This window comes from Streptopelia decaocto (assembly GCF_964273445.1).
Source record: "Streptopelia decaocto genome assembly, chromosome: 6".
NCBI lineage: Eukaryota > Metazoa > Chordata > Aves > Columbiformes > Columbidae > Streptopelia > Streptopelia decaocto.
In genome coordinates, this window is record NC_138660.1 from 13,760,856 (window position 1) to 13,787,534 (window position 26,679).

General features: G+C 38.6%; 1 protein-coding gene across 9 annotated transcripts in view; it reads left to right on the forward strand.

Annotated features, from left to right (window-relative positions):
* DLG1 (discs large MAGUK scaffold protein 1) overlaps nt 1-26,679 on the forward strand; it is a gene marked incomplete at its 5' end in the record, with an annotated part of 153,988 nt that overhangs the window by 70,598 nt on the left and 56,711 nt on the right. For all 9 annotated transcript variants that reach the window (XM_082056855.1, XM_082056851.1, XM_082056853.1 and 6 more), the window contains one exon: nt 24,202-24,300. In XM_082056855.1, coding sequence (XP_081912981.1) covers nt 24,202-24,300 — 99 coding nt within the window. The remainder of the gene's footprint in view (nt 1-24,201; nt 24,301-26,679) is intronic.

The window sequence follows — 26,679 nt, forward strand, 5'->3', positions numbered from 1 at the left end:
CCTATTTGTTAGTTTGAAATACATCCCCCTCACTTGAATATAACGTTGTTTGCAGAGCCAGATAAATGATTGGACATGATGTACTTCTCCAGCCTTGTCTGTTGAAATTCTACTTGTGATGATGATGTGACATCATGATTTTTAACTTACAAAACCAAGCTGATGTTTTTTAAAGTACTGGTCTTCTGCTTCGCTTGTGAATCTGCTACGTAGCACCCATTTTTAGCTGTTCTTTCATTTGCTTGGCCTTCTTGGGTGGGGTGGCATGGTGATACTTGCTTAGTTCACTTTGTTACCAGTGAAAGAAAAACAGCTGCTGAAGATTGGGCTGGATGCCCTTCTTCTCTGGGAGGTGCAACAGGGTCCCTTCTCCCCAGCAATGTGGTGAGAGGACTTCTGTAAAAGAAGGACCTTGGATTTTTGGAGTGGGCTATTTTTTGAGTAGGGGGTCTTGCACCCTAAAGAAGCAAGGCAGAAGTTGGTGATGGGTACAGTAGCACTACTTTTTGCTATATTTATCTCTAGGCTTATGCAAAAGAATGCCTGTGTGCCCCAATGCCTTGTGGCATGGGGGGCTAGTCAGGACTGAAAGGACCCTGAAGACTAGCAATCCATTTTCAAATCCTAAATGTGCCTTATTTCCTATTATCACCCCTTTTTAATGCTATTAGAAGACTGAAATCACCCATCTCTCATAGGAAAAAAAAAAAAAAAAAGGCAGTGGAAACAGATGATGTGAACAGATAGAAACAAAGACAGTAACTTGGTCATTGTGACTCTCTGCTTGTGTCCTGGCCTAGCCAAGGTCTTGAGGGTGCTTTGCATGGAATTTCTAGTGGTTGTAGTGACTTGTAGACTTTGCATTACTTCAGTAACAAGGAGTTCCATGACCAGACATTGTAGTGTGTCCATAGGGCACCAGTACATCCCACTGGGTCAATACCTGTTCCATGGGCAGTGGTGACCTGCTGTGGGGGCAGTGATGCCGTCTAAGCACACCAGCCTCCTGTGAGTCCAGGGAGGCTGATTTAACATGCTCCGGCGTTTGAGGCCTTTATTGGATCTTCCTTCTTCCATCTGCATTCCCTGCGATGAGGAGTTAGTTACCCAATTAGAAGAATTAGAGAATTTGATTAGAAGCTGGTCTTTCAGTTTTTGTCAGCAAATTCATTAATTTCTTTAATAAAAGCCAAAGCTGTGGCATAAAATGGAAGCATGAAAACAAACAGACACCAGATTGATGCTGTCACAAGGGTGAACAACTAAGTCATGAGCTTAGTAAATATACGGTTATGCAAATGAAAAATACTGGGTAATTTCAAATGCTGTCCTAACAAGAGAGTGCATATTGCATCAACGAAGACAATTGTATCTGGGGCCATTCTTTCCCCCAAAGACTTTCCAGAGCTCTGAGAAGCACCTGTTCTTGACAGCGAACACAGCTCTCATGTCTCCGAATGCGTTTTAACTGACAGTCGTATTTGGCCTGTGTTGTGCTACTAATTCAGAAAACTGATTTGTCTGAAACTCATGTGGCATTAAACTGGTTCTGACAGCAATTCATTTAGGCTATTCTTAGCATGGAATGTAGTGACATATACTTCCAGAATTTGATATGGAAAAATTGTTTAGCTCTTTGAATACACTGTACTAATTTATACTGGGTTTTAGGAATGGGGGGGGAAAGAGGGAGGAGGGGTAGAAAACCCCGCCTAACTACACTTATCCATTTAAAAACCTTGAATTTCAGAGCTTATGTGCTTCTGTGAGTAGTTTGAGCCCAGTCATTTCTTGTCTTTGTGTCTCTTAGGCTCTTGATAAAAGTTTAACTATATGTCATTACTCCTAGAATATTGTTATCAGATTCGTTGATATATTATGAAAATAGTTCTAACATCTATAAAATGCTGTATGTAATCAGACAATAAAATAGAGGTGGTGTGTTTTCAAAAGATAATGATTAAAAAAAAAAATCAAGCCTCTACCCTTACCCCTTTTTTAATTGTATCTTGCCAGTTTGGAAGCTGCAAAAAGGATTTCTTACAGCAATATTTACAATCCTTCCTGTAATTCTGGTATATTCAAGTATTTATATATTTATAGACATACAGATCATAATACTAAGGCACATGCTAAAAATGTGAGATAAAACAGTTCTGATGTAGTATGTGGATGTTTAATTGAACAAGCTAATATTGAAAAGCAAAGAGAAAAAAAGCAGGGGGAGGCCTTAATGTAAGAAATGAAATTAAACCTGGTATTTGTATCAGGAAGATACTGCAACTAAAAGTTGAGATGGTTAGACAGCAGTATCTTGGGCATATCAGGATGTGTCACATTGGCTGATACGTTTTATGAACAGTGTTAAACTTTGGTGTGGGTGCGTGGCTGTTTTATCATCCCCTGGAGTTTACAAGTGAAACTGGGATTTCATTATGGCAGCCATTTCAGAATGTGAAGTTCTTTGCTTGAAGGATTTGTTTTATGTGATACTTTTTTTTTTATTTAAGATGTGATACAGTAAAGATGAAAGGACTTACAGGAGTAACTATAGGGAAGTTTATGTAAGTACGTAGAAGAACTGTTGTCATTGTTCATTTTTTATTGCAGACTTTTCCCTGAGTATAAAATTTAGGCATACGTTGCCTGGAAATCATTGCTGCTAATGTTGTGATGAACACATGAGAAAGCAGCTTTAAATAGTACAGGGTGTTTCAAAAAGATTGACCCATTATTCAAAGCAGTAGTGATTTCAAATCAGGCCCATCTCTTTGAAACAATCTGTATTTGCTTTGGATGATTTGAAGTGTAAGAAAGCACCTTCTGAAATTTAAACATGAATTTTACTGTATTAAGATTCCTCCTTATTTTTGATTTTTTTTTTTTTAAGCTATGTAATATCACACATTTGTAACAGTATGAATTAATTCTGTAAGAGGAGTGCATTAATATATGTTCTAATCAATAAACTGAGAAATAGTAAACTTTTGACAACTTAACCTCAAGCCATAAGGGACCATGTCTGGAACCTTTAGTCATTTTGTAGACACTTTCTAACTGTGTACAGTGGAGATGGGAGATGGAAACATCTCAAGACTGTGAAGCTTGCTTGACATTGTAAGAAGAGATACGCAGTTTTAAAAGCATACTAAAATCTATAGATCTTAAGAACAAACATAATGAGTCATGTAATGTTGGTTCCCTGCTGTAGCCAGTTCTCTCTCCCATGCAGTCAGCCAGTGGGGCTGTGCTGCTGCCTTCCTCAGCCCGTCTCACCGGAATGGTGGCATCTGCAGGGTGTTACTTTAGTTAATCACTGGCAACACGACAGTGATGGTAAGAATTGAAGTGGTGCTCTGGTGACCTGCAGGCACCGCTTGCTGCCCGGGGGTTTTAGGTTCTGCTTTCACCTGTTCTCTCCCACCTGTTGCGTCTCACAGCTGATAACAGAACTTCATGTTTCTGTTCCACTGTATCTCAAGAAAATTATGTTTTCCGGAATGATTCAGAAATCTGGTAAGCAAAGGAGAAGGGGACACAGAATGTCTTGCTTTTGGAGTGCTACTGGTACTGCAGGGGGTTTTTGTGCTTTCTGCTTGCGTTGTGACCCAGACTCTGAACCTTCAGGCAAGGCAGGCACTGGATCCCCTCTTAATCCATTGTCTTCAGCTAATAACTCAGGTGGACTAACAGGGCCTTGCTGTATGAAGCCAAGTGCATGGAAGTCTGTGATAGAGGTAGGACTCTTTAGGTCTGTTACATAACTTTGCTAATTTATTTTATATTGTGATAGTTGCCCTCTCAGTTGAGGCTTGTATTGATTGACAAAGTGTTTTGAAAGTCAAACACAGGCCAGTCTGTCTTTCACCAGCTGTCGGCTGCCTAAACAGCTCTAACACAGCTCCTGTGGTATAGCATTTCTGTTTTGCTGCCAAAGCTTCTGTATATGTTTCAGTTAATACAATTATTGAGTAAATGACTGTCTGACAGAACCACCAAATCCAAAATGGACATCATCTTCTTCCTGTTCTTCTATTTTGGTCTACAACAGTAAGAGCACTCTGAATTATGATTAAGGATATGCAGGATGTTTCTTTTAGTTTAAAGAAGCTGATGCAACAGAAATGTCTTAGATGTTTTTAGAAAACATGACTTTGACTTTCAGAATGATCTGCTGACATGTCAGGTGTTGTGCAGCTTAAGACACTTATAGTTTATATGCACCTCAGAGTATTAAGCTTTGTGTCCACAACCTTTCTGGGATTTATAGTAACTCAAGGAGAGAAATTGTTGTCTTGTAAAACAAGATAAATTGAAATCTTTATGTGCAGGCTAGCTGTGCAGTCTCTTTTCAGAAGGGCGTGATTGTCTTTTCTAGAACCTCTGTTGGGGCCAGTGCTTTCCCCTCTACTCCAAAAGAGGAGGTACTTGAATTTGTCTTTATAACAACTACTTGTTAAAATTTTCGGTGAATTTTCGGTTCTCAGAAGTGGTCCTACCACGCGTAAACTGTTCAATGTTAAGTAACCTCCTAGTCCCCAGTAAGTAACTTGCATTTCTCTATTCCTTCCTTATCCTCATCTGAGCCTCATAGTGTAATTTTTGTCATGTTGTAACCAGTGATTCCTGTTTCATATATGTTATTCTACCATCTCTGAGACCGGTTTTCTTTATTCTGCTGATACATCTTGAGACCTATATAGTACTGTGTATTGTTGTTGCTTATACCTTGACACTGAGTCAGTCTCCTAAATACTTCCATGCATGGAAGGACACATATGCTCTGGAGCTGTTGTAAAATGGCAGATATGTGCATCTGTAGATCCCTTTATAAAAGATGCCTTGCAAGGCATGAACTCTGTGACTAGGGGTACCCGTTTGGGCTGTGCACACAACTTTTGCCATTGCAGGGGCTGACAGTCTGTGTGAAGAATGTGTCTTTCACTACTCTCCCCAGGAGTGAGTTCAAATTCATGTTTGTCATGCTACTGTTTCCTGAACTTCAAGCACAAGCATGATGCGAAGCATTTCCAGTACAGTTTATTTTGTATTACTTGGACAGATCCATAAGAGACAAAAATATCAGGGAAACATCAGCCTTTTCCATGTGATGCATATCATGTGCAATTGAAATGAAGTGCCTCATCCTTGCTTATATAGTGTAACCACATCATTCACACTTTGCTTATATAATGGCTCTGTAACAGATGGGTCCTGGAGGATGCTTTCCTCCCTTGTGGAAGGATGCTTCCTTTAGTGCTGTTTCTAATGTACCTTCCCAAATTTCATTCAAGTGATGATGGCACAGTTCTGTATAAGATTTCAGATATGCTTAAAGATTTCTCCCATGAGAAGACAAGAAAAATCCTTCTGATCATTTTGGGCTGTTCCTGCAACAACTGCTTTGCTAAACAAGCACTGTAATGAATATCTAGCAGGTGTAAGTCTGAAAGGGCACCATAGTTGCAATGCTTGTCTCAGGGATACAGGCAACAGCAACAAGAATAGTATCAAATACATCAGTAAACTTTGAGAAGGATGTGACGGCCCTGTCAGATGCCATGTTCATGTTAAGCCAGCACTCTCAGTCCCTCCAGTTTGTTCCTTACAAAATGGATAGGAGCCATCCTGTTTCACATCAAGGACTGATAACCTTGTGCTATCTGCTAAGGAAGCTCAGAAAGGATCTGTCTTTTCTGGTTTTGCCCGAAGTAGCATCAGCAACAGTCATTTCTACACCAGTCAAAATAAATCAGGTCAATATTCTCCCTGAAAGTAGTCCATCATTAGAAAAAAGTCTACTCTTTGATATACTCAGAAAGCTGCAGTGTCTTTTAAACTGTATGTTTGTTTACTTGGGATCATCACTGGCCACTTCAAGTGCTCACCTCTTGCATCAGGCTTGAGTTTCTTCCAGGAACTGCTTGGACTCCAATAAGCCCAACAGTGCTTCCAGACTCTCCTGAGCTGCACACGTTCTCTGTACCTCATTGACGTTTTACAAACATTACCTCTGGAAGCTGCTGCTAGAGTATATGCTAAAGTTCTTAAAGTGATGTTTTAATCTCCATTTGACCAATGCGGCTGATTCTTATTTTCTGGTGGGTAGAAGCCACCTGTTCCACATTGACATGCATTTAAGAAATACTATTAGTCATTTTAATTTGGCGAGGTGAGGTAGGAGGAGGGACTTCTTGCAGTAGGTTGTGATCCTCTTTTCCTGCCTTTTTTTAAGATCCTCTCATGTACCCTGAGCATGTGGTGGTTTCATCCTCTAAAAAACTGTAAGGGATCCCAAAACATGTACAATTCTGTGACTTGATTTTTGAAAGACTTAAGCTCCCTTCCATCTGTCAGGGTTTTGTGTGCACACACACGCAGACACGCACAAGGCACAGTATCAAAAAGGCAGTCTGAATGACTGCAGTCAGTGTAGGGCAAGGATTCCCTTCTGTGTTTATCTCTTACAATTTACAAATAAATATTTGCCACCAACCCAAGTACTTCTGGACTTGTTTCGCAGCTTGGTATTCCTCAGGATGTCTCTGTGCTGTTTATTGCTGTTCCATGTGACTTTGGTTGTCAGTATTGAATTTCATCTGGCTGCCTGTAGCCCATTTCTTTGATGTATCAGGCTTGCTCTACAGCTTGTCTCTCTGCATTTGCTGCTCTTAGAGTTCTTTTGTATTTTGCTGCACATGAGGATATAGTTGAGCTGATGTGTTCTCCAGACATTTATGGCTCATTTTGTTTCTCTTGTAAGCTGATCTTAGCATTTATGAATTCTCAGTCTTTTGCTCCGTTAAACTGTTTCCAATGCATATTCTAGTCCCTTGCAAGTCTCTTATGTGAAATGATACATATAAGCAGTGATTTAAATAAAAACAGATCACCTTATCTGTGTTTTTCATAGAAAAGAAGAGGACAAAATAGTTTAAATTTTGTTTTGACACTGGTAACATATAAATGCTTATTCTTTTTCATGCCCTTGTAGTCCTTCTGAGTCTTATTTTTTTTAACTTACTGTTGGTTTTTAAGCTATGTTGCAGTTAGTATTATTGTTAGAGACTAGTATCTATGTAGCTGTGTCAGTCTTCTAATATGACTTCACATATTTTATGGGATGCAGGAATAGCACAGGATTTTTCTTTGACCATGGAATTTTCCAGTTCTTCCCACTGCTTTGTGTGGTGTTTACTGGAAACTGCTGTACCGTGGGAATGTTTTAGATGAGTCTTCTGGCCTCTCCTCCTCTATTCTCTTTTTTAGTGCTCCTTACGGTGTGTTTTATTTCCTTATTTAAAATCGTTATTCTAAGACTGATGCCTGTTAGCTCAGCAACCTGTATCTTGTCCCTCCCATTTGTTTTTTATAACAGAGTAGGGAGCAGAGTGAAGATTGCTTGTGCTTCTTGTGCACAGCAAACTTAATTTAGTAAGTAAATTGTAGATGTTTTTCTCAGATAACTTAGATAACTAACTAGATTTGACTACACAGTGTGATGTAGCAGGCACGAAGGGAGTCAACTTTCCTTTTGGAGAGGGAGAGAGGGGAAACTCTGCATTCGGTCTGTAGTGTGTACAGTCTCCAGTTTGAAATCCTGGTCTGAAAAGGGGTCCTGGTAAATTTGGAGTATTCAGAAAAGGGATTACAACTGTAGGTTTTATTCAGGAAGACCTGCTTTAAAATGAGAAACTTAAGAACCTCTCCGTAGTTTATCCAAAGGAAAGTCAGGAGATGATTTGGTCACTATACATATATACACTATACATATATAGATTTCAGAAACTAGAAAGCTTTTTTTATTTTATAGAAAAAGGCATCTGTATTCTAAGTTGGGAAACTGAAGCCAGACAAACTTAGAGAGAAAACTGAATTTTAGAGAAGGATATTAATATAATAATAATTTTAAAAGCTTAGTGGGACATGATGTAATTGCCAAATCAGGGTAATAAATGAGTATTTCCTATGCAAAAAGCATAGCAACAATGTTTGTATTATACTTGAAAATGTCAAAATACGTCACAGAATCTCTTATTCAACGTTTACTGTAATGCTTTAAACTGTTATTTGGAAGCTGGAAAGCAGTTTATATTATTTTAAAACTCTTATTACTTCTCTTTAGTACTGCTTTTATTTTTTTTTTAACTCTGTTGTTTTTGTTACACTTTTCAAAAGATGAACACCATGGGGGAAAATTGTGTGTAAAGCTATTTAGAATTTTAGCACATTAAGCCTCATCACAGAGCAGCAGTTGAGGAGTGAGATGCTAAATCAAGTAGTATGCAAACTGGCTGTAGTATAGCACTGTTCAAAATGGTGACAGTGCAGATCTTGGACTATATCCCCAGGTAAGTGTGTAATGCCAAAGTAGATGCCTGTCTCTCAGCAAAGAAAACCAGGCAGGGCTGTCCTACCTTTGAGCGTGGAGTAGTTCTTACAACTTATTTTACTGTATTAAAAAAAAAAATATTCAGGTGTCAATAGAACAGAATTTAAATTAACGTGGTAACAGGCCCAGGTGATCAATAGGAGATGACATTTATTCAGGATTTCTTAAGGAACTTGTGTATGATATGGCTGAACTGTCTGCAGAGTTGTGCGTGACCTTTTTATTTGAACTGTCTGGATATTTGTAGAATAAAAATTTTTTAAAAGGCAAATACAATTCCCTTTTTAGGATGAGCTAAGCTGTATTCTCTGAGGCCACAGCTGAGCAGGTCTGATTTCCTTATTGTACAAACTCTGAGAAATTCTTTATTATTAAAAAAGAATTAACAGGTGGATGGATAAACAGATATTTTGGAGAGATGTCAGCTTGTGTTTTTAAATGGAAAATAAAGATTTGCAGGTGCTCCAGACTTCTTCGAAAACAGGGAACGTGCAGATAAAAATCTGCATTGGAAACATGTGGTCGTCAGGTCGACAAAATTACAGAAGTCTTTGAAAATAATGAGTCCTGGATCAAAGGCTGTTAAATTAATGGTGCCGTGAGATAAAGGGGATGGATATTTTGTAGATTTTCCATTGATTAAAACAGATCTCTTGAACCCAGACTGGATTCCCAGGAGGTTGTGTTTGTGAATGATCAGCGGGGGAGGGGAAGCTGTGAGGCAGAGGCACGTAATTGATTTTTATTTTTAATTATTTTTATTTTCAGGTTAACTAGCTGCAGAGGACAGCAGACAAAAGTGAATGACTGAGCATAAAAATAGCTGGTGACATTCATTGTACAGTAATGAATGAGGAACAGATTTAGAAGGATAATCCTGCATGTGTGCATATAGCAATAGGCTATAAATGAAATGTTTCTATTCCAGAAAGAGATTTTGGGGTTGTCACTGATAGTTCTCTGGAAACATCACCTTAATACTCTGCAGTGGTGAAAAAGGTAAATGAAATGTCAGATATTACTGAAGAAGTAGAGAATAATACAGAATATGACACTGAGTATATTTCTTTTATATCTGTATTTTGAGTTTTGTATGGCATTCCATTTGCTTTGTCTTATAAAGGATATAGCTAAAGTAAAAAGGAAAATGGTAGTAAAGTGTTAAGAGGAATAATCTTGTTACCTATAGGGACAGTTGATTTAAAAATAAACAACAACAACAAAAAAAACGAGGGAGATGATGATAGAGACTTATAAAATAAAAAAATGGAATTAAAAAGGTTCTCAATTATAAATGATTTAACAGTTCTGTAGTTCTAAATCTGTCTCAAGTATTCTGTAAAACGTCTGGTAAGATTGTGAAGGTCACTGCGAGAAAATACTGTGGAGAAGAGAAGGTTCAAAAAGAGAATGATTTCAAAATGCAGCTAAATGGGCTCGCACAGAGCAGGTGGCTGTTACAGGCAGACCTGGACTGTCACGTTCTCAGGTCATTTTCTGGGGACATTACTGGGCACATGTCTAACTCCTACTTGACCATCTATCAGGTTTTGCTATTATTAAGATTCTTGACCAGTTGGTCTTTGCTCTCATCCAGTACGGCAGTTTTTACTGTTTGTGTGGAGTGCTTTTTTTAATAGAGAGAGACGTGAACTATTAGAATAATTATCTGTGTCTGTAGTGCATTGCGTTATTTGATGTTTCTGGATAAATTACACTAGGAAAAAACCTGGATAAGTCTCTAGGGGATATTGTGAAGTTTGATGATAATCTGAGTTAAATACAGGAAATAGAATCTCAGTTTCTGGCCTTTTTGTGTCACTCAGCAATTATGATCATCTGACCCAGAAATCTCCAAGTCTCCTAAGAAAATGCCATCTGATGGATTCATCCCCTGAGTGATGCGTCAGTCAGGAGATAATCAGAGTGGCAGGCATCAATCCTGAAATGTATCTGGGAGGGACTAGTGGTTAGATTAACAGTTTCAGAGAATAAGATTAAGGAAACAACAAGTATCAGGTGAATTCCCTACGGTTGTCCTTAGGTATGGCTAAATTAGAAACATTCTCGTTGTGTCTTACTGTGCTTTTTCGAAGGACAGTAGATGCATTGCTGTGCGTCTCACACAATCATAGAATCTTCTTGTGTTCTAATGTAATAGGGCAATGGCAGAAGTGCTGACAGTTTGCTTTTGTCCAGTGTTAATTTTTATACCATACACTATTACTTTCACCTCCTTTCTTGTAATGCAGGACTTAGAAAATTTATTTGACACCTGTTAATTTGTGTGTAAGCCTCAGTAACCAGCATAAAAGATGAAGAATTTCAAGTGTTTGTATCCTAAAGAATTCAAACATTTCATTGTAGATTAGGCATTTTGATTATCTGAACTAACTGGAAATTGGCAGAAAAGATTGTGTAAAATAGTATCCTGTCAAAATTAGACCAAAAAAATTACTGAAATTAAAGTCATAACTCAAGAAGAGCTTACATTGTTAAGGTATTCTGAGAAACTTAGGCTACTTCTCAACAATAGTTATTGGTGCCCACTTTTTTCGGATTAGTATAGTTAATGTTTCTTTTATCCAGACTAAATGAAGCAAGGATGTGCCACACAAAACATGGCTGATGGATGCCTTTGTGTGATACCAATACAAAATGCTTGGTTTGTGTGATACCAGGTCTTCCTTGGCACTGAGGCAGGAAGGCAAGTCCTGCATGTCAGGTCTGGCTTGTGCTGAGCTGTGTGAGTGTCACTGCGCTGCTCTGTCCCACAGGGGATTTGCCGCCCTACTTGGGGGCTGAACCTCGTGCCCTGGCTCCTGTGTCTTTGTCACAACTGGAGAGTCCTCACGGAAACGACAGGGAACTATTAAATGACTTCTGCACGCAGTTTGAATACATAAGGGCTTAGTTAGCTCCAGTTTAGTTCCAGTTGTAGCTGACTTGGCCTAGTTCCAGTTCATGGGAAGGACAGGCTGGTTTTTGGTTTTGTGTGGAACCCAGAGTGACTGGCTCAGGTCTCCTGCTCTCCACGAGCTGGCTGTGGATCCACCACAGCTGTTTGTCCATGCACTGACCAAATCTGACTTGTGTTTCTATGTTGAAATTAACCCGAAATCTAGATAAAATGCCGTTGGATAATTACGGACCATAAGTCAGTTTATCTGTAAACCTTGTTTTTAAAAACACATTGGTTTGAGTAACATTGTAAACTTAAAATCATACATGAATGTTTGTTTTTCCATTGCAAGGTTGCATAAGGCTGTATTCTTTCTTAACTTATACTGAAAAGTGCTATAGTCTTTAGAAATATTTAGCAAACAGCATTGCAAGGCAAAAACAAAACAAAAAAACCCCAAAACCCAACCAGACAAAAACCCCACAAACCAAATTGTCTTTCTTTACTTGCAGAGTGAAAGTTTGCTCAAGTAATGATAGGCATTAAACCTGTTAGAACTCCTATAGAATTTTAATTTGCTGAAGACACCGAGTGTTTGACATGACACAAAAGTTGCCTATTTTGCTGAAATGTTGCAGGGCTCCTATGACTCATTCTGGAGCCTGGATGTGTTGTATAATGGTGCTTATTTTGAGATTGTATTGTAACTGTGTGTTGTCATGGAAGCAAGTCTGAGGAGCTTCCAGTGTTTCCATGGTGTAAGAATGGATAGAATCAGATGAGGTACCCAGCTCATAATTGCATGGTGAAGATTTGAGCCTTAGATCTGAGCAGTAAAAAGGCAAAGCATCTGGGTAGCAATGTAAAGCTGTCAGAACTATAGTGAAAGTCATAGCGTAGGTTTGGGAAGGATTCAGCATGTCTAAAGATAAAATGCTAATGCCACTTTTATATATGAAGACTTTTGTAAATGAAGTAAGGAGTGGCTTTAGTATGAAGCCATGTTATGTGTAAATCAAGTTCTTAATTTTGCAAAAATTTCTATCATTTCTGTCCTGAAAAAGCTAGTAGATTTTAACTAATGGGAAGCTATAGATGGCTTTTCTCGTGTGGTTTTCTGTTTGCTGTTCATTAATGTGAGGTTAATTACTTTCTGCTCATGCTCAGTGTTTTAGGGATTTTTAAAAAATTTTTATAAAGATATTTTGGGGCAGATAATAATATATTGATCACAGAATAATACAATAGTCAATAAAATAATAAATACTTGCCTTGAAATGGAGAGTTCTGGCTTGGATTCATTGACTTCCTTCAGATCACTTCATTGCTCTTTAAGACTGTACCCTTAAGTACTTTGAGGGCAGTGGGGTGCTATAAGTATATCTGAATATCTCTTAGCTTAAAGAAAAAACAGATCATGCTGTAGATTAGATAAGGTTCACATGCATCATTTTAATATTTTACTCTATTTAAAAATAAATCCCCCACGAAAATCCCTTTTGAACAGGAGTAGTGGGATAGTTTGGGGAGTTAGCTGTCAGATTTCTAGTGTTGAAAGAGATCACTTCCTAGTGTCAGAGCTAGATAGATATGCCACTTTTGCTATTTAAATAAATCATAATAATCATACTGTATAGGATTTAGTTAGTCCCTGAAAAATTTAGGAATTATTGGAAATAATGTCTTCCAAGAGCTTATAAGGATTGTCATACCTATTAAATAAAGTATGTAAACAGTACCCAACCTTTATTGTTGTATTTTGATTTAATAGTGTTTTCAGGAGTGAACAGAGTCTATCACGTCTCAGTTTCCTATCACAGCTTATCATTTCTACTGTGAATTTCAAACACTAAAATATTGACACCCTGGAGATGCCATTATTTTTCTATAATAAAGTCTTAGAGCACATTTTCTCTTTGCCCCGTATCTTTGTGTTGCAAATTAAATGCATTAAATTCGTTCTCAATAGCACTTACGAACCCAAATGAGGAGCCTCCTGACTGTGTTTTGAGCTTAGAGTGCTGGGTTGCATGGTGAACGCAGATGACGTGCTGCGGAGGGTTGAGTGCCAGACGTTCCTTTAGCATTTGAAAAACAGAAGTCACAAATTACCTTTATTAAAACAAATATTAACTTTGTGTACATTTTATGTATTACGGATTTGGAATATGACTGAGGTTCAACCAGTTAAGCAGTCCCTGGGAGATTTGGCAGGACAGAGTAGTTTGTGCTAAGTAAATCTTTCTGAATACCAGACATAAGAAATGGACGGTCCTGATGTCCTTTGTATGAAACGGTGTATGTGTTGTTAAGTCAAGCCTATAAGGTTTTGTTTTGAAATCCTGACAGAGAGAGGAGAGGCTGGTTGCTGAAATTGTTTCTATGTTCATGGGATTCCTGGCATCTGAAGTTTTAGTTGTCAAACCACCACTGGATACTGTGTGAGCGAGCTAGTGAGAGTCTGTAGTTCTAGGTTCCCCATTTCTTCTTTGTGGGTATCCATTTACCTCATATGCAAAGCTCTGCTTTTGCTACGAAATAGAATTTAATCGCACAAACTGCTGGACAGTCTGTCTTGTCTTCTATTATTGCAAATGGTCATAGCTTTCCTTTTCTTTTTAAATTATGTTTCTGCAGTAAAAGTTGCTCACTAGGCCTCAGCAAGTCACTGCCTTTGCTGGTTAACTTCTGCTTGCGCAGTCATGTTGCAAATTGTTCCTAACTGGATTGTTTTTGTACATGAAGATTGCAATAAAGAATTGACAGTAAATAAATTGCTTATTTGTCTTTTAATCACTTCAGGTCGTTGTTGCCATCTGTGATTTTTCTGATATTCTGCTGTTACTGTTTTTCCCCTTCAGTGCTATTTATTTCTGTTTTAAGTCCGGAGTTTTAAGTTCATTTGAGTTCATTGTAAAATGCTGTGGGCTTTGAGGAGGAAACTAGGTTAGAGAATCAATTTGTTGACTGAGTTTAAAAAAAAAAAAAAAAAGCCAAACCAGAGAAGTCCTGCAGTTCAGACATATCCAGCTGTCGAGGGTTTAGATTGCGGGGTGACAATAAAACCCTGGCAGATGTATTGTTAACCTCCTCTTCCCTCCCCTTCCCCCATTTGCCCCTCCCTCTCCCCTATTCCCACTAAGGACAGGCGATTGGGAGGAAAAGGAGGACAGAGAGAAGAGAGTTGGAAAAATTAAAAATGTTTTACTAATGCTACTAATAAGAATAGAGAAAATAATACAAAATATACAAAACCAATCTTGAAAGTCTCAACAACTGCAGAGCCGGCACCCAAAGTCCTGGATTGGATTCTGCAGCCAAGCGGAGCTGGATTCGGTCTGTCACTAGGCCTCAGTTCGCAGGGACGACTAGCAAGATCCTCTCTTAATGTCGGTCATAAGCAAAAGGGAAAAAGAAGAAAAGGGACGAGATCCTTGTGATCTCCTACTTTATATGAAGTATTCATGTGAATGGAATGTTATACACAGTTGGTCAGTTTCTTGGTCACCTGTCTCTCATTGCCCCTCTCATGAGATGTCGATACATGCTTATCAATAACTTCACATTCCATTGCTCTGTTTACCAAAACTTGTATCTGGTTCTCCAGGAAAATGCAGCTAATGTGAAGGCTTTAGCTGACAGGCAAATACACTAAAAGAGAAACTTGTCTTTAACAAAACCAGGACACTAGCATGCTAGCTGTGTCTTTAAAATAGTGCTCATGGAGATGCGATGTTCAAGAGCCATGGTTTACTCTGAAGAAAGTGAGATCTAAAGTAAAGTCACAAGTGTTCAGACTGGTTCTTTTAATCCATGAGGGCTGGGTGGATAAGCTGCTTCCTTTCTGAGATCCAGAAAAACTTTCCTATCTTTGTTACAGTACTTACCTGAACGGAGGTTACAGCTCCAAGATGGCTTGTCTGTCCTCAAAATCTCTTGGTAAAACTGTTATGTACCGACCTACCCATCTTCACATACCCTGACAGGCTTCAAATTCAGCTTCTGTCCAAACTCTCCTTGGAGAGACCTGGGTAGCATCCTGGTGGACACCTAGGTATTTTTATTCCTTCATCCTTTTGAAGCCATGGGAATCAGTCTTTGCTCCATCCTGGCAAGGAACAGGGAGAGCCCAGGGGCAGGAGGGTCAGAAACCCAAATCTGAAGCCAAAAGTTCCTCATCCTTGTGTCAGTGCAATATGACAGGCAGGCTAAATTGTAACCACCCATGGGCTGAGGCCATCATAATTAAACTTGTCTTTTACCCTAGCCAGACTCTCTTAAGGTCTTGTTTGTGGTAAATCAATTTATTGTTAAAAACCAGTATGGAGTACGCTGACTTGTCTGAACAACACCTCCATGCTCATGAAGTGTACAGGGTCCAAATGCAGGCACAAATTTATAAGCATGAGTGGTTAGAACGCTGAAAAATCATGTGTATTTAAATAATCTGGTTTTAGCCACTGTGTATGAAATAGATATGTTATCCATATCAAAACTGGAGAGTTACTATCCTGCCAAGCTGAGCTAGGTGTCAGGTGAGTTGAGTTCAAGTGGGAAGTATATTTTTAAAGCACAGTAATGGTCCATTGGTCAGAGAGAACCTTTCTCACCTGAAAGAAATTGTAAACCTGTTGAGAGGGAATATCTTGAGTCATACTTGTATTAATAGTATTTTTTTATTTTGTGGTTTTGCTTCCTATCCTGTTTTTGACATATTTTACCCTGTAAGACTAGATCAGCAATGGGCAGGCAGTACTTGTGCCTGGGTGCAATTGAGTTCTCACAATTCAGATACATACAGCGTGTTAGCAAGTCTGATTGTGTTATATGCTGGTTTGATTTATGAATATTTTGTGGAATGTCAAGTCACTACTTAAGTGGTCGCTTCGGTTCAGAATGTTCTACACTTTTTTAGCTCTTGTGAAACCTGGCCATGTTTTATTTCTGTGAAACACTGTTTTGGAAGTAGGGAAATATTTGTGGTACGTTTTATTCCCAAATGCCCTTGATGCTACATTTTGTTTAAAGTCCTGGAGAAATACTCTCAGGAAATAGTGCATGTCTTCAGTGTCTTGCTGAACAGTCCAGGTCCCTGGCACTTTGGTCCTGAGGCCCTGCCCAGCCCCCAGAGATGGTGCATCAGAGTTAATGCTGGCAGTGTGCTCAGATGCTCGGGGCAGTGTACAGCTGGCATGGGTTATGGATGAGGATGGATGGTAGTTGTGTTTTATTCTTACCAGTGCTGGACCCCAGCAAACTTACAAAACCCTGAAGGTATGTTTAGTCAGTATTGACTTGAGTGATTTGGGAGGAAGATGGATGCAAAGTTCTTGAAATAGCAGGCTCACTAGAGAAATGTCCTGTCGCGTTCTAGGATGGCCTTCAGAGAAAAGATATAAAACTGCACTGCCAGACCTTAAATTATATATCTCTAGAAATAATTATGTCATTTATATTCAGTATTGAATCGAAATTGTTTCTTCCTACCACTCTTCAAGTTTTGTTCACTTTGGAAGATATTTTTTTTCCTACTTGCTCCTTGCATTACCCGTTCTTGAGGTAGTGAATATGGGCTTGTATTCATCAGTCATGTTAAGAGAACATGCTTATTTTGTGGTATCTGCTTGAAGGCAATGAAAGGGGTGAAGTATAAAATTATTTTTGGAGGATTCTCCTAGCTATTAGAATTGCTTTTTGAAGTAATGAAGGTTCGTTATTGAAGCTTTGAAAAACCCCTTTGTTGTAGATAGACATTGCTGGTCAAATTTTAGTACCGTTTTCCCTTCCCATAGGTATTGTTGTTATCCAGTTATTGAGTGGGTGTTATAGAATGTGGAAAGAAAATGATTCTTGAAGAAATAGTACTTGTAAAAGATTACTGGCACTTTAAGATAGCTGCAAGGAAGGGTGCACTGTACATTCAATGTAGTAATTTAAAGAAATGAAATATTGGTGATGCAACTTCGTGTTAGCAACAGACCATTCAGAGTTTTTTATATAATGTGAATGCACAATCTGATCCTGAACCCTCTTTGGTTATATTGATATTAGAGTGAAGTGGTTCATGCTAGTGATTAATACAGTCTGCAGAGAACACTTGCAGGTTCAGGCTTTCTGCAGTCAAAGACAATCTGCCAGACCTGTGCAGCTTTAGTTACACAACTGTTTTTTCTTGCTTTGAATTATGCATTTATCCCCCTGCTTTGCCAGGGATCTTTTCTTCTTCTGTCAGTGCGCCTGCAAGGCGGGCTCTGCCTGACCTCACACGAGTGGATGGAGTTGGGAAGAATGATCCCTGGGACTCTGAAATACCTGGTTAATCTCTTTGGATATCATTCTTCTTGCCTTCTCTACTGTTTTTTTTTTTTTTTTAGGTTGTTGTCAGTTTACACTATGATTATCTTAGGTAACCCTTACTATGCTTTGATTATGTTTTCTGGTCTTCTTCCTGTGTTTTTTTGACCAAGATGCTGTGTTCACTTTCCGCACTTGCATAGCACTAAACTTCAATGCGCCCTCAGCTTTTCCAGTGGAGGTTAGCCAGGGCTGCACTGTGTGCCAGGGCGAGTTGGGTTTTCTTCCTGTACCTCCTGTTCCTTGGCTGTGTTTCAGTGCTTGGACTGTTGCTCTTGGAACTACAAGTGCCTTCAAGTTTTTGTTTTCTTTTAATTATTGATATCTTATTGATATCATCTCGGGGACCAAAGTTGTAGAGGACTTCCAGAAAAAAACCTTGTACTGTTACCAGTTATCTGCTACATCATCTCCATTCTTTTGCCACTGAAGTCAGCACATCTGAAGGCACACTGGAGACATGTGAGTTCCTTTGGCTTGTCCTTTGCTCTGTGTCTTCCACTTTCTTATTTGGAGGAGAATATAGGAAACCAGACATCTGGGTTTCCGAGAATATGGTGTCCAGCATCTCTTCCCCTTGCCCTCACTTCTCACTCAGAATGCTTCAAAGCTGGTTTTATTTTTAATCAAGAGGCTACTTGGTCTGTGTGTTTTAAACAAAGTTGATGGCTTCAGGAATAAGATGTTCCTTTTCTGAATCTGAAATATCACATATTTTGGGTTTTATTACGTATGCAAGAGAAAAGCCTTACACCCAAACCCACTTGTTTCTTCCTTTCTACATTTCAGTAATTAGACAGTGTCATGCTGGGTAGAAAATAGAGAGTACTGACATGTAAGTAAAATGGGTAATATGAATGCAGCCTGCTAAACTTCAAATGATCTTGTGAACATCTCTGGAAAAAAATGGTTGTTTGTGGTCTACCAGAGCAGCCAGTTGGCACAGTGTTGCCGAAGACGCCACTGGTAGAGAGGCTTCGACAGAAGGCACAGCCTCCGTCCGCACGACCCTGCAGGCTGGGGAATGTGCCTTGGAATTGCTCAGTATTGGCGCATCTGTGGACATTTTTCAAAGGAGATTTAGTTGTGGTGTGTTGATTTTGAACCGTTTACCTCTATGCACAACATGTTTATCTTCCGCTCTGCTTTTGCCCTTCAACGACAAAATCGGAAGACTTTTGGTTGTCTAACACAGAACAAGCCAGGTGCATCTACCTGTATGTATTAGTGGGGGACAGTCCTCCAGCTCCCAGATACTTCAAAGGCAAAGAAAAACCCACCATACACATGTGCAAGTCTGTGACTGTATGACCACTGCATTTCCACCTTCCTGTCACTGGCCAGAAACCTTTCTATCTCTGCATTTATGAGTATTGCATTAATGGTATGTTATGTGGCTCTTGATTACATCCATTCTGGGTAGAAGATGAGACATGACAGCTCCTGGTGATTAGAGGAGCATCTGTCAGTTTCTATTTACCTCTTAATATCCATGCTAGGAATAACTGGACATGTTTGTACATAGGCCTGTATTTCTAGGTTTCTGTTCTCCGTGTACAAATTACACTGACTCATATTTTTTAAATATTCAGATTTACTGTCAGGAAGTGTACGCTGGGAAGGAGAATAATCATGTTTTAATGGTATCAGCTGATGTAGTCTATTCATTTTATCCAAATACGGTACAGCTGACCTAATCAATCTATGTGTCCTATGGGATGGTGTCCTTCATTCTTATACCCAGGTATTCATATTACAGCATATTCCTCAAACAGACCCGTGGGGCAGGAGGCAGATGGTGTGTGTGGCTGGTCCAGAGCTGCGCAAATGCTGGTTGGGTGTTTGCTGTCAAAGGCTGTGTGACCGCTGACCGGAGCCTGGGAACTGAGCTGCCCATGTTCGTGTGGGCTCTGGGGAATTCGCTCTTGATCTTTACCTCTTTTCAGAATGAGTCATTTAAAATTGGCTGGTAAAGTTAAATGTTCAACAGCATTATTAAATCAAACTAGGTCCTCGTGTGATTTTTTTTTTTTTTTTTTGGGGGGGGGTGGGCAGGGGGGCGAGTAGGGGGTAGATAGGAGTTGTTTTGGAGTTTTTTAATTTTGAAAATTGGGGCAAAAGCGTAGTATAGAGATCATGCATCTGTAGCATTAAAGACCGAATGCATAAAATAATAAAGAACTCCAGTTTGTTTAAATGTCTTTTTATTTTTTTGGTTAGCTTTTAGTTTAAACAATATGCACCTTAAACCACTGGTCTTGCAGTACTGCAATGGAAATGCAATTCATAAAATTATTAAAACAAAGTAATTCTTGTTACTGTTATGGTCTGAACAAATTTATATTCTTTGGAAATTAAATGTTGAAATTTTGTACAATGTGTCTGCCCATTCACAAGTCATAAACTTTTCATTAGTTTTAAGCCCACATAAAGTATTCAGAAAAGTACAGAAACTGGTATGTATTAAAATTTTCTAGATGTAGACCTCGGAGAAGTTTTGACAAGGTAAAAATACAACAAAGTTTAGCGATAGTTACTTTCTTCCATAAGCTTCTACTATAACCTTTCATAGCTTCTTTTTAATAAATAAAGTCAGATGACTTTTGCCATCTATTCAATAGTTTGTGCATTGCATTGATTATTTATGCCCAGCAAATTGACTGTCGTGGGGTGGTTCAATGGTGCTCTCTAAATAGAGTGAGAGAGCACACAACATGCAGTACTAACTCAGACAGCATTTAGTGTTTCTTACTATGACCATAAACCAGAAAACAATCGTGTTTTGAACTTTCTCAGGAAGGAATATTTTGGTTTATTTTGCCTCTATTTTTTTGGAAGAAGGATTATTTGTGTTGCTAGTCTCATGACTACTTACTATCATTGCTACAAATACTGTGGTGCTCCAGATGACGGTGAAGTGCAAACACTCAAGCTCACTGATTTAACAAGTAGCCCGAGAATGGAAATCCGTCAAAATCTTCAAATGCAGCCGACACAGCCTCTCCGGCACCAGCAGCGGGCACTGAGCACTCATCCAGCTTTTAGCTCATCCACGTTGCCGGCATCTTCCAAACACAGAGGAAAATTTATAAACCTACGTGACAGCGTAAAAAAGAGTCCTACAAAAAGCACAGCAAAAGTAAAAGCTGCTAGTGGTTGGGTGTCTGATGGCTCATGTTCTAATTGTTCTTTAGAAAAGGTATGTATTGCACCAGGTACTTACAGATGTGCATTTTTGGTGCAAAACTGTAGAAAGTATGTCACACTCTTTCTTTCTGTAGTTTTATCCCTGCTATTTCTAGAGACTTAACGTTATTTAATTTTCTTTTGTATTTTGTTGCTAGAAGTCAAAGTAGTAATAATTGAAATAGGGCTGGCAAAGAAATAATTCTGCTTGGTGTTTTCCCATTAAGATTGTTGCACTGTACACAGTGCAGGTTTTTTATAGTAATTTCTTGAAAGTGAGGAAAGTCTGATTTGCTTGATTTTTTTTTTTTTTTTGTTCTCCAAAATATGTCTCTTAGTACTTGAGAAATAGCACATTCTGGAGTTTGCTGGTTTAGCTGATCTGCTTCGGGATGTGTATGGTGCTCTGATAATTTCAGGTTGGTCGGTGTTTCCTCACAGGAGAAGTTCCTGCGTGTGTTGGTTGAACATGAGAAGGTGGTTGTGTTCTTCCTTCTCACAACATCTTGACTTAGTGTTAGATTTGGAGGCATTCATTTTAATTGATCACTTAAAGGTATTATCTTAGTGCTTTTTAAAACATACCACTTTATTTTTGTTTATAAATATTAGAAGTCCATCCTGCACTTTAAAAATAATTTAGATCTATTCTACTGTTGTAGCAGAATGGCTTTTCATCGTAGGTGTCAGGACACTGATTTAGGCTGACAGACTGTTAGTGAGTTATTGTTTACATTGTGCATATCTGTGTGTAACGGTCTATCACACTCGTGTGCCATGGTTCATATATATTTTTTCGAGGTTTTTAATTGGCCTGTTGCTTTTTTGTAGTTTAAGTTTGTCCAGAATTATTAAATGCTGTAACCAGAGACATATTTAGTTAAAATTATTTTGATGATAAGCTGCTGCTTTTTTTGTTTGTTTCAGAATACTTTAGCCCAGTAATTTGGAGAATTCCTAAAAATTACAAATGTTTCTTGAAAATTCTTGGGAAGTAGAGCACTGAAAACGATTCCCTGAGCTGCTGGAGCCTATCCAGCTGATCTCAGAGTTACCTGCATCATATAATAATTTTCAGACTGATTACTTGCCATAATAAAATAAAATTAGCATTCTTCTATGGTAACGATGTTCCAGATGTTCTCGTTCTGATAGTTAGAAACCTTTTCATTTTTTGTATTGTCCTCCCTTGTGGTGGCCGTGATGCCTACACCGGTTCTCTGTATTCCATGAAATGTGTAGGTGGAGACACTCTCGTCTTGGTTTGGATCTGTGCATCCTTTGGTTGCACAGTGTCGTCAGCTTGTCTTCACCCACGTGGTAGTGGAGGAGACAGGACAGGAGTGTGCCCAGGACACTTGGAGGAGCAGGGAGCAGCTTTTAAGAGTCAGTAGATACTAAACCACCAGCACAAAGGGAAAACAAAGTTACAGTACTAACAGCTTATGAGACTGGAACATGAAAGAATTAAAGGACTTTGAACAATGGCACTTTAAAAATAATAAGGATAAAAATTCGAAAATTTGAGAGGATTCTTGAATCATTTGGGAATGAGAATCCCAGAGAAACAAGGGAGTTAAGAGCTGAGAAAAGGAAGGAAGCAGGAAAGTAAAGCTGCCTGGTGGTGCAGAGGGGGCTGCACATGGTCTGGCCCATAGGGAAAAATCAGCTATGACTGTGTCGGTTATTTTGCTAAGCAAAGGTAGCGGAGTGCAGTCAGTATCTAAGAATAACTTCAGTTTGTTTTTAACCGTCTCTTATTGCAGGAGTTGTAACTGTAAAGCTGGAATTTTTTCTGACCTGTTGACAGTTAGCTTGTCAGCCTTAATGTTATGTTATATTTTGATACGTAGTATGTGTATATCTGAAATTTTAGTTAACAGGTTTTTCTTACTGTGTGCACACATGGTAAGCTGCTTACTTTAGAACAAGGCAAACTCAAAGGGATAGCTTATTTTTGGCATATGTAACACTGCGTGATTGCTTGAACTATGTAATTTGATGTGGCCTCTGAAAGTTACATTGTTCTTCCAGTAGCTGGAGGTTTGTTGCACTGAGCGTTTCCTGCACCCTTTGCAAAATGCATATTATAATTTTTCTAGAACAATTTAGATTCTCCCCCATCCCCCTTTTTTAACACTTGAAAGATTGCTCTATTGTCCATAGATGTAAGGATGCTTAAATGATATTAGTAATAATCTTTCAAAAGACAAAATGTATCTTGTTCTTATGTCTTTCAATAACAGCAATATTTTTCACCAGCTGTTAATTTTGGGTAGATTGAGCTGAAAAAAACCCTGTAGAAATACCATATATACATCTAATAAGGGTTGACACTTTTGGGCTGTTTCAGTTTTGATATTTGCTTTTGTTCTTTAATTTGGTGTATGCCATTGGGTTATATTGCTTTGTTTTAAAATATCTCAAACTTTTAAAGTGTGTTTAATACTTATGTTGTGGATTTTTTTAATTCATCTTCAGGATTTAATATTTTCTTTTGTCATTATGCTTCATAATATTTAAAGATCACAAGAATGTCTTGGAACAACTAAGTTGCATGAGGTTTGATCTGCTGTTCAGCTTGTAATTTTGATTAGAGCTGCCAGTAGTTTTATGTTGCTGACAGCTTGTTGACAGCCAGTATGTTAACATCTCAAAGTGATTTGAGTCAATGTTTTGCTAAAAATGCTATTTGTAATCTTGTTCCCGTGCAGCTTAAGTGTCAGTAGCTTTCCCAGTTAATATGTTAATGAAAATTCTTAAGACCAAAATTCTTCTAGTCTGAAGGTGCATAGTAAACCTGTATGAAGATCTGGGAGGTAGACTGAATCTATTATAGGATCTTACGCCCATTTGACTAGAAGATTGTCTTCGATTTTTTGCCCAGTTTAGAAACCTTATCATACTTCTGATTTTTTTTTCCCCTTTATTAAAAAGAAATATTACCTTTGTTCAGTGCTGTCAGCTTTAGCCACTGTTTCTTGCTTTTGCACACTGCGGTGTGATGGTGAGGGGCTTCTGTTGTGAAGCTGTCCCACAGAAAGCCCCCCTGTCTGTCCACTGACATGGCCGGGTTCTCTGTTGGACCCCCAAGTCTTACTACTCTGTGCTGCAAGGTGAGTAACTTGGTGTAACCCCGGTGAACGTGTCTGACTGCGCTGGGTTCTCTGACCTGAGCATGTTGCTGGGGATGTGTTGCTGCCATGTGCGCTGTGCTTAAAGGTGCATGGTTGTCTGCAGTTGTGGTTATAGTCTCCAAATCCATATGCTGCTTCAGAATTTAAGTTGTTAAATTTGCATCTTGTTTGTTTTTAAATTTATTTTTTCTGGTTTTCATTATTTTTGACATTTTGTTGGTGATTTTTAGCCCACAGAAGCTGTTCCTTCCTCTTCTCCCATTGTCCCCGTGATCCCTGTCCCACCAGTCCCTGCTGAGACCACTGTCATCCCATCCACCATACCACAGGTTTTTATTCCTTTTTCTTTAATTTTGTTCAACTTTTATTTGTTCAATTTATTTCATTGCTTTGTTTGAATTCATGCTGTGGTACTCTCACACAGAGGCTTGAGATGAACTGTGAAATAACAATACTCTTGTTTCCTCCTTTTTGTTTGTTTTATAGCAGCTGTTAGTCCATTTAAAATATCTGTATTTTCATATGAAAGTGTATCAGTAAGTTGTGAAATAGCTTAAGAAAAAAAAAGAATGGAAAGAAGCAATAGGATATTTTGTGCTCTTACATAATAATTTTAAAGCCATTTCACTGTTACTAAAATGTTGTTGCTTGATTTATTTATTTACAGAAAATTGTTGTCTCATCTCATATACAAATGAGATATATACACACCTTCAAAAAGTGACCCATCTTTTCAGAAATTATTTGATGACAGATATTTTTGAACTTTAAAAGGATATTGAGCTATCCAGAATATCACTGGGAGGTTTTTTGTAGCATACATGTCAGTATTTTTTTTTTCTTAAGGTCTGCTTTCAAGCTACAGGGCTAGACTTGCAACAGGTGCTCATCTTTCCCGATCTCTGCTACACTGTTAAATTTTACTTAATCCAATAATTATCAAAAGTTTTTACAGTTTTAGAGTGCAAATTCTAGTGAATGTCTGTTTATACAAATCTGCCACCTGTTCTTTTCCCAAGACAGACCAGAGTTTTGATTAATTTCAGAACTATTCCCTCATTGTAGAGTGATTCTGCCCACATCAGGATTTGAGGCAGACAGAGCTGTGACCAGTGGCCTTGTGCTGTCAGCCTTGGTGGATAAAGACAGCCAAGGCTCCCGTAGCATTTACTTTCAGAGGACTGCCAGTAGGCTAAACGTAACTTAAAATAATTACTGCTATGTGTATTCATATTTTCTTTGCTGTGACAATGTTCATGCCCACTGATGATGCTGGATCATGAGCAGAAGAGCAAGAACTGAGTGGTCTGTGCCTCTGTCTTCGTGCCTACAGCCCATAGCTGGAGTCAGCTATGGAATTGTGCATCAGACATGATGCTGAACACTTAGGAAGTTAAAATCAAGTTGGGATTTTTCAGATGCATTTTTGTGCAATACATACATCTTTCTGTTTTGCCTGTTACATTGCACTTTAGGCAAGCCCTTAGCCTGCTTGTAAACAAACTTGTTAAATGGCTTTTAAATATTTGAACAGGCCCTGGCACAGAAGCTTGAAAGTGTTTGGTAATTTGGAGCACTCTGGCATAACAAACTAAAATAGCAGGTCTTCCTTCCAAAAACATTTGATGTTTTGAGTTAGATCTTGCCCTGTGTCTTTGCGGTGTCCAGGCATACCTTTGCCTTTGAAAGTTCTGGAACAAAGCTTTTCTCCTTCCTGCTTGGAAATGCTGGTAAATTACTGCTGCTTGATGTAGAACTCAGATATGGGCAGAAGGAGTGTTAGGAACAATCACTTATGGAAGGTGATTTGCACTGGTTGGCTAGTTCATGTCTCAAAACTGCTGTTCACATAGAAGCCTCACCCACCAATAACAATTAGTTTTTAGCTAGTTTTCCTCCTTTTTTTTTTTTTTCCTTTTTCAAGACATGAAATGAAAGCGCACAGTCAGCCTCAAGAAAAACATCAATGGGAAACCAGCTTTCTCTGACACTGCTTTTTCTTTTACTATGCTAGGATATCACAGAATTCTGGTATTAAATAAAAATGTATTTCAAAATTGACTGAAATGTAAAGAAAGTGGCTGAATTTTCAAAATTAACCCTGGTTCTGTCTTCTGTTTATAAATAGGAAATCTTGTCATAGGTGGCATACAAATATAAAATAAATGTATAGATACTGATCTCTTTTTAGATCCAGTGGAGATTAGATTCCTGATGTCTCATATTCAGTTAGGTACTTTTTAGTACAGTGTAACATTTTGTTTTATTCTTCTGAAAATCATTTTGATTGTAAAGCTCTTACAGGCACGGCTATACATATTTTAATTGATTCATATTTTTAGTACAGGATCTTACTTTTAATTTAACCTTACTCTAATAGAACTTGTGCTTGAATAAAAAGCAGAAATTGGAGTACAACTTAACGGCAGAAGCTGGTTGTGAGAGACAGCATTGCTTTGAGAGCTTTTCATCATGATACCGGTCAGTGGTACATGATTTCTGTGCTGTGCTCCTGCCGCTACTGGGAGAGCGGCTGGATGACAAAGGTGTTGGCACCTTGACAAGGTCCAAAGTGTCATCCTTTGTGTTTCCTCTTTTTACAGACTACTCTGTTAATATGCCACCCAACTTTAGTGATACAGGCCTGATTTCTGACACAGCAACCCGGTGGCACGTTGATGGCTCCTGTGTAGTGGTGCTAGGTTATT